The sequence below is a fragment of the Ruditapes philippinarum genome, unplaced genomic scaffold (assembly GCF_026571515.1).
Source record: "Ruditapes philippinarum isolate M1 unplaced genomic scaffold, ASM2657151v2 ctg6149_1_1_1_1, whole genome shotgun sequence".
Lineage (NCBI taxonomy): Eukaryota > Metazoa > Mollusca > Bivalvia > Venerida > Veneridae > Ruditapes > Ruditapes philippinarum.
This window is the reverse complement of record NW_026866130.1, coordinates 1,315-17,514: the sequence shown is the minus strand read 5'-3', so window position 1 is coordinate 17,514 and position 16,200 is coordinate 1,315. Positions and strand designations below refer to the sequence as shown.

The 16,200-nt window shown below is 32.0% G+C and overlaps 1 protein-coding gene across 1 annotated transcript; it reads right to left on the bottom strand.

Moving 5' to 3' along the window:
- Positions 1–1,175: 1,175 nt before the first annotated feature.
- LOC132731420 (bromodomain-containing protein DDB_G0270170-like) lies at positions 1,176–15,893 on the bottom strand (the record flags this gene model as incomplete). Its single annotated transcript, XM_060717602.1, is given in 6 exon segments — positions 1,176–3,708; positions 12,809–12,901; positions 14,114–14,244; positions 14,645–14,862; positions 15,027–15,208; positions 15,743–15,893. Coding segments are annotated over 6 exon segments (2,889 nt in total), but the record flags the coding sequence as incomplete, so codon positions are not given.
- Between the last annotated feature and the right edge of the window lie 307 nt (positions 15,894–16,200).

Genomic DNA, 16,200 nt, shown 5'->3' with positions numbered 1-16,200 from the left:
AAACAGCTGTAACTATTAGATCAATACTTACTTAATGCAATCATGTGCCACAAAGTTTTGGTGAAATTGTTGTTATATAGAACTCTGTAGATATTGGCTATGTGATAGTACTTATGTGAATTTAGGATTAAGAGGTTAATACACGGCAGGAGAGGGCCGGAAGGTGATAATCGGCCCGCAAAGTGAATAATGGACCCGAGGGCTTTAGCCCGAGGGCCATTATTCATTCAGGGCCGATTATCACCTTCCGGCCCTACTCTGACGTGTATTAATGTCTTTAATACACTTGCTAATAGTAGCATTAAAAAAAAAAAAACAACAACAACAAAGTTCTTTCGTTTAAATTCTTGTCTACTCTTGACTTCTACTGTTCTGTACAGAGATGTTTACTGTTTGTATGTTCAAAGCAGTAGAATCTAGAAGCAAGTTTTATTTTCATTTTTTTCGGAATAAGTTTGTCGTATTATTTCTTCAAATTTCAATAGTAACAAAAATGTGTTTGTACTAAATACGCTTCAGCTCTCATAATAAAAATAAAGCGATTTGTGCTGACAACCTACTTTCACTTTTACAGTTAACTGTTTGATGACGTAAAATATGACGTCATTGTTTCAGTTTGTGCACATGCAAATGTTCTGCGGGCTGATAACTAGTTCTCGGCCCCGGGCCGCAAACTCGTAATAGGTCACGTGACACTCATAATCAGTTGAAATCATAGGCAATTTTGTTACTATATATAGTAACAAGTGTATTAATGATTTTAACAGTAGTCAATTCTATCTCAGAAAGCTTATTTTATTGACAGTGTGTTTAAATACTGAATAAAGTTATCATTCATCTTATTCACATGGTTATTACATTAGTGTAATATGTTTTTATTAAACAACTTCAATTTCACTACTGTGTTGTGATTTATGTGATAAATTATGTTAATATGTCCTGTTCATGACTGATTGATTGATTGCTTGACTGAAGGACAAACCATCAACTATGATCCCCAACTGTTTACTCTAGGAGTATTAAGATTGACTATCCATTCAAGTTTCATCAAAAAAGTCTAAAATATTTATGTGAAAAATTATCATCAAATGTTAAGCACCTTTGAACATGATGGCATAAATTTCCCTGTAAAGTGATAAAGACCTAAAGTATCATATCTCCTTGTTCTTTATCAATTCCTTATCTTTCAAGTCTTATAAATGTGTAAGTGGATGGTCTCCAAAGCTTGAAAATATCTAGAACAATATCTTATCTTGTTTACTTTGACAATCCCCCTCAAGACAAATTGAAATTAAGACAACAGATTAAAAATTTGTAGAATAGTTGGACATTATATTCTTATACCTATGTCTGTTAATAAGAAGCTACATTCCCCTTTATCCTAGGTATGACTGCTTTTATCATAAAACTGTATGGAAATACTTACACAAAATAACACATAAACATATTTTTCTTAAGATAGCAAAATAATAAATAAAACATAAAAAGTCCAGACAAAATTTCAGCAAATTACTGTCAACAAGAAACATCAACAAATAAATAATCTGTGATCAACACAACAACAATTGACAAAATTGGTGTAACCTAGAAATATTTATCTAAATATACTATCAACCCTCTTTTTAACTGTAAACGGTTCAGCCGTAGCGTGTTGTTTGCTTGGCACTTTGTGTCGTTTTCGTGGCCAAGTCGACGTATCATAGCCACCATCAATGGGTGGTTTGATCGAGTCCTGATTCACTGGAGAAGGGTCTTTCACAAATACAGTTTGCTGGTTCCCTCCAACATTTAAGTTCTGGCTATGTGAGGACTTCATTGTTTGTAGACTAGCTTCGTTCATTGATGCCGACATTCCACTATTTACAGTTTCATTTTCTTCATCATCAAAATCATCATTAAAACTCATATTTGAAAATGCTGAACTTTCAATGTCTCTGTCCGGAGGGCGTGGACTCCTTGATTGCTTACTTTTAAAGTATTTAGGTTTTTCTAATTGTAAGAACTTGTCATCATCAGAGTCCGATTCATCTTTGAATTTATGGTAATTTGGTGCAGGTTCCAGAGATTCTCGTGTTTTCACTGATTCTCGTTCACGTTTTATCACAGATCCACTTGATTCTGGGTAATGTGTTGGTTTTGGTGCTGGAACTGGGCGTGTTGGACTGGTTGTAGACCTTGATGTTACTGGAATGGTTGGGGGAGAACTTACAGGACTAGACACAGTCTGAATTCCGGGTACAGGTGACCTTTGTTCACTCATTGCTCTTCCATGGGAAATCACAGAACTAGCAGATCTAGCTTGCATAGTACTGAAGGGTATGGCACCAAAGGAGTCTGGTAAAGCTTCTGCTCTGAGATTCAAACTATCAACACTAAAACTGTTGGCAATACCATTTCGTGATTCAAAGGTCTTAGTTGAAAAGTTTGGGTCATTTGTAATGACATTACCTCTTAATTGATCAGACAATGGAGAAATATGCAAAACAGCATCAGTTGAACTTGAAGACCTTTTCATAAATGGAGCATTTCCAAATATATCATTTACATTTGCATCATCGTTATCACTACTATCATCACTTCTAGCTAACAGGCCTACTCTCATTTCTCCTCCAGACGCATGTCGTCTGTTCCGATGTCTATTTGTGTAACTTGCTTTAGAAGAATCATCTTTATTTTGTGAAGATTTTGATGAAGGCTTAGGTTTTGGTGGTAAATTTGGTTTAGAATGAGCAGATGTTTTGTAAATGTCATCTTTTGAGCTTGCTTTTGCTCCTGAATATAAACCAGAACTTGGTCTCCTTTTACGAGACATTTTCTTTTTGAATGGTGCAGCTCCGAATATATCTGTATTTTCTTGTTTCGGCACAGGAGACGTAGGTTCCGAGCTTTGAGGTGAAGCATAAATTGTCTCTGCCTCACTTGTTGTTTCTGATGCTCGTGGTGTTGGATTACCATATGCATTTTCTAGTTCATCATCATCAAGCAGAGGACGGACACCATGTTCATGTCCTATAATGGGATCAGGTTTCTCAGGGGGCGTAGAAGCAGAATCTTGTTCGGAGGTGCTGTTCTGTGGCAGAGGAATAGGTAAATGCTTTGGAGTAGGATCGTACTCCTGACTCGATGTAGAAATCATGGAAATAACATCATGATCTTTTTTTGTAACATGAGCACTAGGACGACTTCCATACTCATCATCCAATTCCCTATAATAAAACTCAGTTCCTTTTTGTTCACATATACTATCTTCATCAGCATGTGAGGAACTGGATTCCCGTCGCCGGTGACGTGGTTTAATGATATCACCAGATGGTGTTATATGTGTATTTTTAGGCAAGTTTCTTTTGTACTTTTGAAGATTTTCTTCATAATTTTTACAGCTCTTTGCAATGTCTTTTTTCATATCTAAATTAGCTTTCCCTCGTCCATTATTGTTATTCACATTCTTTGACTTATTATTTTTAGAATCACCTTTGCTTTTATCCATCAGTTTATTGTATTTATTTGAAGATTTATCATTGTTAATTTCATCTTCTTGATGATCACCATCATAATAATCTCCACTATCAACTAGTTTGTTATATTTGGAAGACATGCCAAGTGCTGCCCTCATGGAGAAGGGTTCCTGAGATTTCTGATTATCTCGTTGGGATTTACTCGAGTTATCATTACCATCCATATAGTCATCATCACTGTCAGACATATGATCTGAAATATATCAAACAACAGTTTAATTAATTATATTCCTAATTCAAAACTTGGCTTGAATCAAACAAAGCCATGTTTTGGTAAGAACTTTTAAGAAGTTCATTAAATCAAATATTTTTCTTTTTTATCTTTAGCACTTGTGTCTGTAAGTTCATTAAAGTTCCATTCTAAAAAATAAAGTCATTTAACATCAAGACAAAGGACAGTTTGTACTATGCACTGAGCTAAATAAACACCCTCAGTTATATCAACTAAGTACTGACCGTAATAAACGTCTTTTTTATCTTAAGTAAAAAATGAGCTTAATAAAACCCATCAGTCTTATTCACTATCAAAATTGTAAAGATTATATTTGTACTATGTTATAAAACCTTCACTTTATAATGTTGCTACACATATTGTCTCATCACAAAATATATCTACATGTACATGTATATAAATGTTACAGTAGTTGTTTTGCTTATGGCTTCATACTTTATACTTGAAGCAATTAAATTGGAAGTTTTAAGTCTAGATTCCAGAGTCAATATTTAAAATATATTGTATTTGTGTTGCAAAACTTAATACCAATAATATCAATTTTCTTGGACAATGATAGCCTTACTGATGGCACAAGACTGCAAACATCCTGCTTTATAGAACTTCACGGATAAGATGGCATGTGCTTAAAATAATCTACCTATATTAAGCTAGCTTCCTAGCTGGCAACAATTCTTGCCTCTAAGTGGTGGGGGCAGTTTAATGATCTCAGGATATCCAGTGAATATCATAGATATTAAGTTATTATTGGGATATCAAGTTAATCCACGATATCAAGATAATCTAAGGATATCAAGTTAATCTAGGATATGTTAATTTAAGGATATCAAGTTAAATTCAGGACATCAAGTTAATCTCGGAATACCAAGTGGTTAAGAATCAGTAACATGACAATGAAGCCAAGCAGGCAACCAAGACTTGATTAATGTGGAGGGTGATAATAGTGCGACCATGTAATGCTCATATCCCACATGTATTTCTATGTGTGTTTTATAAACTTGTTAAAGAAGTCAAACAAACAAGAAGACATATATTTCCAGTATATATTTCGTGTTTTATATACATATCACATATATTGCACTAGCTCTAGTCAATGGCAAATCAACATATCTAGAAAAGTCTAAATTCTGACATCAAATGTGTACATAAAATATAACATGCATAATAATTAAGGTGCTTTTCACTTAACAAAAATCAGTAATGCTGTCCCTAAGGCTTCACAAAAATCACAATTTTATAACAATTTCACATCATCTAATAACTGACATACTCAGGCATAATCATATAATACATGCTATTCTAGAAATTACACATAGTCAATGAATCCTTAAATAAGCAAATAGTTCGATGAACAATACTAGACACTACTAATTTTGTAATTGAAAATATCAAGAAAAACTCAACTAGAAGCTTTTAAGCAAAGGCAACATCTACTTAAGTTTTCTTTGATAATGATGTATAATGTATTTTATATTGCATTTACTTTAATGAAAAGAAAACAATTTTTTTTGAAAATCAGATAATTTAATATTTATGTTTTTTAGGCCAACAGGAAACTAGTGTATTAATCAAAACATATGCTGGCCAGTTATACATAGCAATGACATCCTTTCCTTTGCGGACTTATTCATCCATCTATAGACTGACATCAACTTAAAAATCTACACATCTCTACATATCTTGGCTTCAAATCTGTAATATGCATCTGTTTTTTTATTTGTCATAAAAACATTGTTTTATTTTTTTATTCTTTAAAAATCAGTAAAAAGCCAGATTTGGATGGTAAATGTAATTAAAATACTGCTGGTAATCAATACATCTTTACAGTGGTAGTACATTATCATAATCATCGTAAATATAACAGCATAAAGATTGCAAATTAGTATGACTGTGGTTGATACAATATTTTCATAATAATTTACATTGACATTATTGAATTATGTTTTTTTATTGGGTTTTATGTCGCACCATTACAACATAGGTCATATGGCGACTTTTCAGTTTTAATGGTGGAGGAAGACCTCAATGCCCCTCTGTGAGTTATTTCAGGCACAAACTAAATGACATTATAACTTATACATTATACCTATAGCCACTTATGAACTTATGTGGTATACAATGTTTTGACATTGCTAACTCTGACATTCCTATTACAAATAATATGTATTTTGACAACTGATTTTGTAAATGCAATGTGATTGGAGAATAAAAATGAATTAACAAGAAAAAAATCACAATGTTATAACAAGGAACAAAACATTCACACAAACAAGTAAATTCCAATAAATTAAAGGAAACAACAAAAAATGGTTTCTGATTAAAGAAAATTATTTAGCTTTAGGATCTCACTCATGTATATCATAAATAAACATCCTATCATAAAATTCTGATTATGTCAGAAAATTCTGAAAAAAATGTCAGCAAATTCTGCAAAAGTATGGATAATGCCTCAACAAATTAAAATTCAGTTTCATCACGAACAATGTCAAAAAATGTTAAATAACTACTCATGTATAAATTTCTATATATTTGGCTTTTAATTTGGCAGAAACAAAATTTATATACACTTTAAAAAATTCATTATATCACAATACCTACATGTACTTACTGTACCTACATGTACCTTAAAGCTCATCTTACTTAGATTTATACATGTATATTATTTTTTTGTTATTGACATAAAACAATATAATTGGTTTACAAGAAGAGAAGTGTCTCTTTATAAAATATGTATAACAGTGTTTAGCTTAAAGGGAGACACAGGCAAAATTTTCATTTCTTAGTTTTTGAATTTTTCATTCATTATTCTGTAAATGCCCTCAAAAAAATATATATTAGACAGTCAAAGGAACAAAACTTTTCTCCATATAAAGAATAAAATGGTGGTTTCCTAACTTGACCCGCGTGGGTTAGGTTAGAGCGCTAGCATTTCACAATAGTTGTCAAAGTGAAATCTTGAAACGTTAAAGAACATGTCAAATGAATGACTTAGGCTTGTTTCAATCATACAATATCCACAATATCTGTTATTGTAACTTCAAGGGTTTGTTCAAGTCACCAGACTTGTTTTAAAACTATTTGGTGATTCTACTGGCGTCTAAATTTTGTTCAACATATATAGATATATTTATGCTTCAAACCCAAAATATATAGAGTTTAAACAGAAATTCATGCTGAAACTTCAAGAAAAAGTCATTTTAGCGTGATTTGAGTACATAAGATCATTTTAATGTTTTTGCCATTATTTTGCCTGAATATCCCTTTAACACTCATAATGAATCTCAAAATATCTTTGACCTCAAAACAAGAAGCAAACATAAAACGTCACAATATACTATATTACTACATCTTACCATATTACACAACTGCCATGACTTAGCAACACTTGATCAACAATTATTGACAAATACTTTTTTTATATGCAGAGTCTAGTACAATTAAATTGTTACATATTTTAATTGACACATTATAGTACAAAAATAAAATCATGTCACACTTCTACCCAAATGTTCTAGTCTCTAATCTACTGTTAGTTTTACAAACTAATCAAACAAAATAAATTTACACAACAACATTCTTTTATTGTTCATAGAATGGTTTACATATTAAACAAGATAAAATATTCTAGATGAAAACAGAAACATTAAGACAATACCATCACATATCTATAATAATAATCACATGACATAATGGCTACCCTGATAAAAACAACAACTACAAAACAACCTTAATATATATACACCCAAATGTATGTCTATAAACTATGTACAACACAATTTAACAACTATCAAAAAATATATAGGGATATCTAAAACACAGAGGACCAGTCTTGAAGAATTATGCATAAAGAAATCTACATAATGTAAATTTAAAGACAAAAATATAAAGGTACATAATCCAAATATACATTATAGTGAGAAAAATCATTAAAAACAGGAAAATAATCAGTGTAAAAAGGCCACTGTGAAATATTCTGTAGTTTTTTTTTACATTGAAAACAAACAGAATAAAGAGACACACAATAGGAATACAAATTTAAGGTATGGAGCTCATAACTTTTGAATAAAATATTTGTAAAATAAACTATTTTTGTGCTTGATATTATATATCTTTTGAAACTTGTGAACAATTCGTTGGAAATTCATGCTAGAGTAATGGGCCTCGGGCAGTGACCTACAATCATTGTTGAACACATTAGTGAATTGTTTCAGCTCAATACCTTTAGTGTTTCATGATATAAAGTTGCACACAAACCTTGAACAAAAAGTGTTATGCCAACATTGTTGGTGAGAAGCATAGCCCTATTATTCCTTGTTAATAAGTAAAGGGTTAAGGAATACATATTACTTTTAACTTGTCCCAATCTCTCTCTCTCTATAATTAACTGTACACTTGTGGCAAGTATTACAAATGTCAGATATGGGGATGGGGGATACATTTAAAGGGGGTGAGGGGAAGGAATAAACTTGGGTACTAGTATATGGTATTTCAAGTTATCATGTTTAGGCCAAACAAATATGACAGAATTAGCGTGTAATTAAGTCTCATAATCTATGTATTGGTAATGTGAATATTGAGAACCTTAACATGTGCATGTACAAATATATCTAGAAATACTATAAAATAAAATAGTATTTAAGTGCCATTATACTCACATTTTTACTGTCAAGTTGAATTAGTAATATACTTCAAGAGAGAATGACTATTGTAACAATGATTGACCAATAATTGAAAATGAAACAGTTTGAACTGTCTCACAAAGCAACATAACAGATATATGCTCCTTATCATAACCTTCAAATAAGCCACATTCAAGCACTGGACAGAGTAGAGCATGAACATAATCTCACACCTCTAGGCAAGATTTAACTCAGATAACTGATTCAGTGTAGATTCTAACATAAGAAAGAGGCAATTAATACATCTTTAAAATAGAAAATTATCTTTGGCAAAGAAAATGCATGCGAATATAAATGGAAAATTTACACTTGAATTTCAAATTTAACAAGGGTGCCATAGTCACAAAATACGCCCGTTTACGAAAAAGCTTTAGATGGAGATGGGGGCATTATGGATAAGTGTTATCTAGCAAGCAAGTTTTTATTCTTTGCACTGTGTTGTTAAATGAACCTTAAAACAAATCAATAGGGAAGATATGCACAGAATGTGTGACCTTGACCTTGGTTGCAGGGACCTGAATTTTATGCACGGCACTCAGTCTCACAATGATGAACATTTGTGCCAAATTATATTGAAATCCCTCTATGCATGTAGAAGTTTTGCTCCAGACAAGTGTTTTTCTATGAGCTCTAACTGTGACCTTCACCTTTGACCTAGAGACTTGGTTTATGTGCAGGGCACTACGTCTCATGGTGGTGAACAATTCTATAAAAGTAACATTAAAATTCCTCCATGCATGTAGAAAATATGCTCCGGACAACATCTGGATATTTAATCATCTCCAGTGACCTTGACCTTGCAAATATTAACCTAAATTAAATGTGTAACACCTGTAGTCATGATAGTTACCATTTGTGCTACAATCCATCAATAAATGATGACTCAATGGTCCCTATAACCATCTTTAAATTTTTATCTGAACTTTGACCTCTAAGTGTAACCTTGACTTTGGTCGCAGGGATCTGAATTTTGCATGCGACACTCAGCCTCACAATGGTGAACATTTGTGCCAAGTTATATTGAAAACCCCCTATGAATGTAGAAGTTTTGCTCCGGACAAGCGTTTTTCAATGAGCTCTAAGTGTGACCTTGACCTTTGACCTGGAGACCTGGATCATGCATGGAGCAATACATATCATGGTGGTGAACATTTCATAAAGTATTATAAAAATTCTTCCATACATGTTATGAGATATGCTCCAGACAAAATCTGGATATTTCACCATCTTTTAGTGACCTTGACCTTGCATATATTTGACCTAAAGTACATGTGTCACAGCCGTAGTCATTATAATGACCCATTTGTGTTACAATCCCTCAATAAATGATGATTAAATCGTCCCTATACACATCTTCATATTTTTATCTTTTTTTAAACGGGCGTATAAAAAGTACATGTAATTTAATAACTAAAAAATTCTGATTTAAGATTTTATTCTAGGAAATACATTTCATTACAATTCTTAATCTTTGAATGAGCTGAACTGATATTTACTTGAAAATTAAAATATAATTAAATTTCTATGAGAAAGTATTTACATTTGATAAGGTAATTACTGTATGATCTTTATGAACAAATACCAAGTCTACAGAACACCATAGTTATCACAGTTAAGAATCTTGACCAATGAATGAAACATGTGAAAATAAATGTTACATTCTTTACAACATACTCAAGTCCAAGAAAGAGGATTATTTTCATGCCCTTTGATTAAATTCTATTTTTAGATCAAGGGAGTAATTGTGTAAGTCATTTATGAACAAAGTAATAACTTTGTTGTCTCCCTTTGATTTAAATTCTATTTACAAAATCTGGATATTTCATCATCTTTAGTGACCTTGACCTTGTATATATTGACCTAAATTATATGTATCACAGCCATAGTCTTGATAATGACCATTTGTGTTACAATCCCTCAATTAATGATGACTAAATGGTCCATATACACATCTTCATATTTTTTTATCTGAACTTTGACCTCTATGTGTGACCTTGACCTTGGCCGCAAGGACCTGAATCTTGCACGCGACACTCCGCCTCACAATGGTGAACATTTGTGCCAAGTAATATTGAAATCCCTCTATAACATGTGGAAGTTTTGCTCCGGACAAGCATTTTTCAATGAGCTCTAAGTGTGACCTTGACCTTTGACCTAGAGACCTGGTTCATGTGCGCGACACTGCTCCTCATAGTGGTGAACATTTATATGAAGTTTCATTAAATCCCTCCATACATGTAGAGATATGCTCCGGACAAAATTGGACGCCGCCCGCCCGCCCGCCGCCCGCCGCCTCCGCCCGCCGCCGCCGCCAGGGGCGTTCCCATAATACGTCCCGTTTTTCAAACGGGCGTATAAAAATCAGATAATTAATACACAGCAAAATGAACTTTCATAAAACAAAAGTATAAATTTTGGAGAGCACCATTTATACATTATTGAATGATTCCCTTTTATTGTATCTAAATATATAATATATATATTATCTATATATTACAATATCTATAATCGCCACTGTTCCCATATAGTTCCTAGAGTTAAGTTCGGACCATCCATATGAAATTCTGAAAAAATACAGGCATAGATTCACTCAAATATAAGGGTTCTCAAACAGATACAAAAATGTAGCATATAAAATTAAATGTGTGCCTCTCAAAATACTAAAGTGCTTAAAATTACCGAAATCAACAAAAACTTTAGTTCATAATCATTTAACAAAGATTTCAGTTTAAAATAGAATATAACAAGAGCACCTCATGTGGTGTTAATACTCGTCTGTTAAAGACAACAACTATCACTAACCAATTTTGACAAAAATTCTAGGTTAGAAAGGGGCATAACTCCAACTTTCAGAATCATTTCACTTGTCTTTTAACTGCATTTTGTCATGATAAGCAAGTATTCAAAGTTAAATGTTGATAATTTGTAAAATATTTGAATAATGGGCTACAGTAAAGATTTTGCATGAGGCAACAACGACTAAACAGTGATCATAAAAGCTCAACTTTTTCTTCGAAACAGCTAAAAAGCAATGTAAGCACCAGAGACAACCTAACCCTTTAACTTTTACAAGTAAGTTTAACACATCAAAAAAAAATTCAAATAAATATAAACTTGAAAATTTACTATTTGAAATCTGCATACTAAAATTGCAAACAATTTTGTTTAGAATGCATAGATTTTCTTTGATATTTCTGTAAATGCTCATTCAGTGAAACAAATTATGTTATCTAACACCTGATGAATGATGAAATAAATAAAGTCAAATAACATGATACACAGATTAACAATAAATAACACTGCATACATCCAAATGCACTTCAGGTAGATAGACAGATTGTCAGAGCACTAGAAAATCCTCGTCTGTTTCCTAAGATGTCATTTCCAAAAGCATGAAGGGGAACAACTCTGCAGACTTTCACCAAAGCACAGCAGGGAAAGATCAAGTAGAATCTGTAGTCAAGCTGACAAGAAACAATCAGGCAATCTTCAGAGCAGACTTGTGGTTTGGTGGTTGGTATTTCAGGCACATATACAAGGGAGGTAATTCATGCAGTCCTATATATAGCTGGCAGAGCAGAGGTTATCTTACATGAGTACCTGCAATGCCAAAGGAAAATTTCAGTCTGTTTGCCTTTTAAATGCAAGAGGTTTAAGGTGAAGATTACAGGATATATGTGCAAAATATTGCTAAAAGATTTCTTTTGACAATAATTAACATTTCACCAATATTAAATTTTCATATATAGGATTTGGACAAATTCCTATTTTAAAAAGCAAACAGGCATTAATACAACCATTATATAGCTATATTTATCAACAATTTAACTGAATATATTCCCAAGTTTTCCTTGTTTTAATAAACACAAAGGGCAAACAGGCAGCTGAAACTTTCCACGGCCAAACAGAACATAGTTCACAAAATATACAATACACTAAAAAGTATACAAATTATAATTTATACAGTCTTTTAATCAATCTCTCTCATCCTTTCAAAATATAGCCATACATTTTTAATATATTTTTGTTGTTGTTTTTTTATGATTTTTTTTTTACCAGAAAAAATGTGCCATTGACAGGTGCTAGTGCAAATATACTATAATCATTATAATTAACACATTGTACATGCTATGGTTATGGGTACACATGTATATATACACACAGAAAATATATGTCCTTTTTAATAAACAAATAAATGCCTGGGATAGAAATTATATAATTTGGGAAACAGTCAGAAGTTATGAAGATAAGAAAATATCCACCGCAAGATAGCGAAATATTTATTTGATATCAAAGTTTACTTACCACTTTGAAAAAAGAATTCTGAAATTTGTTACAAATTTATACATATATGTAAGTGGAACAAAATAATAAGAACTTACCATGCTTTTTGAAAGGAGCATTTTGGAATGGATCAGTGGAAGAATCAGACCCTGACATCACCAAATCTTCTCTACTCTTAACATTTGATATACCTGTAAAGAAATGTACTAAATGTTAAAAAAAAATACATACAGTCTATGTGCATGGTACGGAGCCCCTAAGGTGACATTCTCGACACTTTTCCCCCGGCTTTTAATTCGTTTTTACGAAATATTAATTCGTTTTTACGAAATATTAATTCGTAATTACGAAATATCAATTCGTATTTACGAAAAATTAATTCGTTTTTACGAAATATTATTAATATTAATAATATTATTAATATTTCGTATTTACGAATTAATATTTCGTAAAAACGAATTATTATTTTGTAATTACGAATTATTATTTCGTAAAAACGAATTAAGTTCCGGGGAAAAAAGTGTGGAAAATGTCACCTTAGGGGCTCCGTAGCATGGTAACATTATATGCTATTTGATATATTTCTATGTTTCTAGAAATAGATTTATCATCATATACATTTGTTGTTGAATTTTAAGTCACAAATACTGTGAAAGTCAAAAGGCAAATTTCCCACTTTCTTGTTTGAGGTAGACCTCAGGTGCCCTACTATGCATTATTTCAGGCAAGTGTGGGCATCATAGTAGAACCACTGTATTTTAGCTGAATAGCTTCCTCACATGAAAGATTCAAAAGTCCTACAGAAGTGAAGGACAAGTGGTTCAAAGGACGTCAACAATTTATCTATAGATTTTCCCCTAAACAGATACTTTAAAATAAAACTTGAGAGCATTATAACGTACATCATATTTCCAAAATAAAATATTTTATGTTGAAAACCTGAATTTTAACTTCATTTTGTAAAACTTCATGTCTGCTTTAACTAGGAAATATCAAAAATTTAACATTTTTATTAGAACACATAATGAAGCAATAAATACAAATAAGCAGTAGTTGCCAAAAAAAAAAAAAAAAAAAAAAAACCCTCAAAAACTATATATTAACAATACCTTAAACTTAACTTAAAGACAATATTTTTTATCTTCAAGGAAAAAGTCAATTACAACAGCTACATTTAAAAGAAATTTACAGCTAGAAGATGACTGCATGATAAGGTAACCTAAAAATATGCATCATTTTTATGTGCAGATACTGAAATACAATACATAAACTGGGCTATTTCATAATTTAATCTTTCTGTATCAATAACAAAGCTTGTTAAATAAGACGCAAATTCCAGCTCAATTTAATGCTCAAACTATACATATTCATCTTTTTGAACGTCTATATATAGAAAAGCTTACTACTGTTTGAACCTCTTCGTAGTTTATCAAACTCTTTCCCAAATATGGAATCCTCCGTCTCATTTCCAAAATTATCTTCTTCAAAGGGATTCCATTCATCCATGGATACTGTCCGAGTCATTCCAATTGGCCTACCAAATATAATTATTTAATAATGTCAAGTAAAAAAATTAAGAATGTCAAGTCAAAATATACAATGTGTAAATTGGAAAAGCATTTTTTACATCTTGTTTAATAAATTTTTCAATTTACAAGAATTAATCATCTTTGATGATAAAGAGTACAGTTTTTTGTACTTTATTTTCAATTTCTTCTTTACTAAACCCTTTTTCTTGCAAAATGAAAAGCTTTGATTTAGAAGATTAAGCTGGATCTACATAAATATTATGAAAATGTTAAACATGTGAGAATAGGGAGTATTAAAATAATTACATCAAATAATTCTTCAGTAAATATCCTCTCATTTTCTCTTTCCTAACTCACAATAGAAAAAGTGAACCAGTAAAAAAATTGTTTTAATGAGATTTTTACCTAGATGGTGAGTTGATAGGACTAGTGGTTGCAGATTTGGATTTATGATCATGAATGGCACTGAGGGTATCTGGACCCCCTCCACCATATGCCCTAAAGGCACTGCCCCTCCCACCCATACGATAGCCAGAAGTATCACTGACGTTTCGACGATGACCTTTCACAGCCGTCTTTGGGGATGATGGTGGTGTTATAGATACAAGAGGTTGAGAATCACCCTGAAATAGAGTGGATATCACAGAAATAATTATTCACAATCTAATCTGATCTAACTTAATAATATCAAATATTTCAAGGTATATGACGCAGAAAAAATATGTCTTGAAAATTTGTCATTAAGTAAAGACACAATAAGCTAAACAAAGGAAACATGAGTACTCACATTTCTGGGAGGTTTAGGTGGTTTTTGAGGCAGAGGTCCTGGAGGTTTTTTATTAACTAATGGTTGTTGGAATGTTTTCTTATTCTGATTTACATCGTGTGTGGTAGAGGTATCACTATCACTGAACACAATCAACTGAGGCTGGCCCTCCCCTTTTCCAACTCCACCCATCTGTCCTGTATCTGTTAAAAAAAACAACAACATTAATGTCAATAACAACTCAGGGTAGCCCTCATTTGCCAAATTTCGCACCCTACATGGGCTATATCTTTCACAATAAAATATAATGCTCATCACTTAATACAGATACCTAAATCTGACAATACCATTGTTAATTTTTTCTGCTAAACTTCCATATTGGAGTTATTTAAAAATGGTACACCTAGGGTTACAGTTTACATGGGCAGCATTACATTATTGGGCTATTTGTATTAAGTTTCTTCAAAATAAGGAGTTGTCATTCAAATTTTATTTCTATTTGTAATATACAGACAGCAATCTTGTTCAGCAGACTGTAATGATTAGTAAACAAAAAAACACGTAAGGATAATTCCTGTTGAATTTTATCAAAATTTGCCAAGCAGTTGTGGACAAGATATCATTTAAAGCTTATATCTATTTTCAGATCTGCCAGCCACCTAGTAATGTAATAAAATGAAGATAACATATTTGAGCTTGTTTATTTAATGAGAACTATATCACATTACTACACATACCAATATTGGCAGTTCCTGTATTTGTTCTAGAATCTCCCGATGATACCTGTAACCTCTCCTGTAGTAACAGATTAAACTGGTCCTCATCTGACGACTCACCTCGTTGCTGATGCTGTATACCCTTTCCTTGTTGTTGTTGTTGCATCATGTACTGCAAGTAAAACATATATCTCTTCCTTTAAGGTGTTTTATACCAATAAAAATATACTGAAATAAGGATGCCGTTTTCTTTTTTAATCTATTTCATTGGTGCTAGTTTCTCTTCAAATTCAGTAAAACAGAAACTGGTGACACTAAACTGATGTGACTGGGAACAATGATTTTCATTCATAAACGTTTACAATATATTTACGTTTAAGGGATATGACCAAATTGTCTTACAAAATATCTTAATTATTGCCTGTAATAATGAATTTTATCAACTCTAATTAATTTATTCCAAAGTAAAAATGTGATGT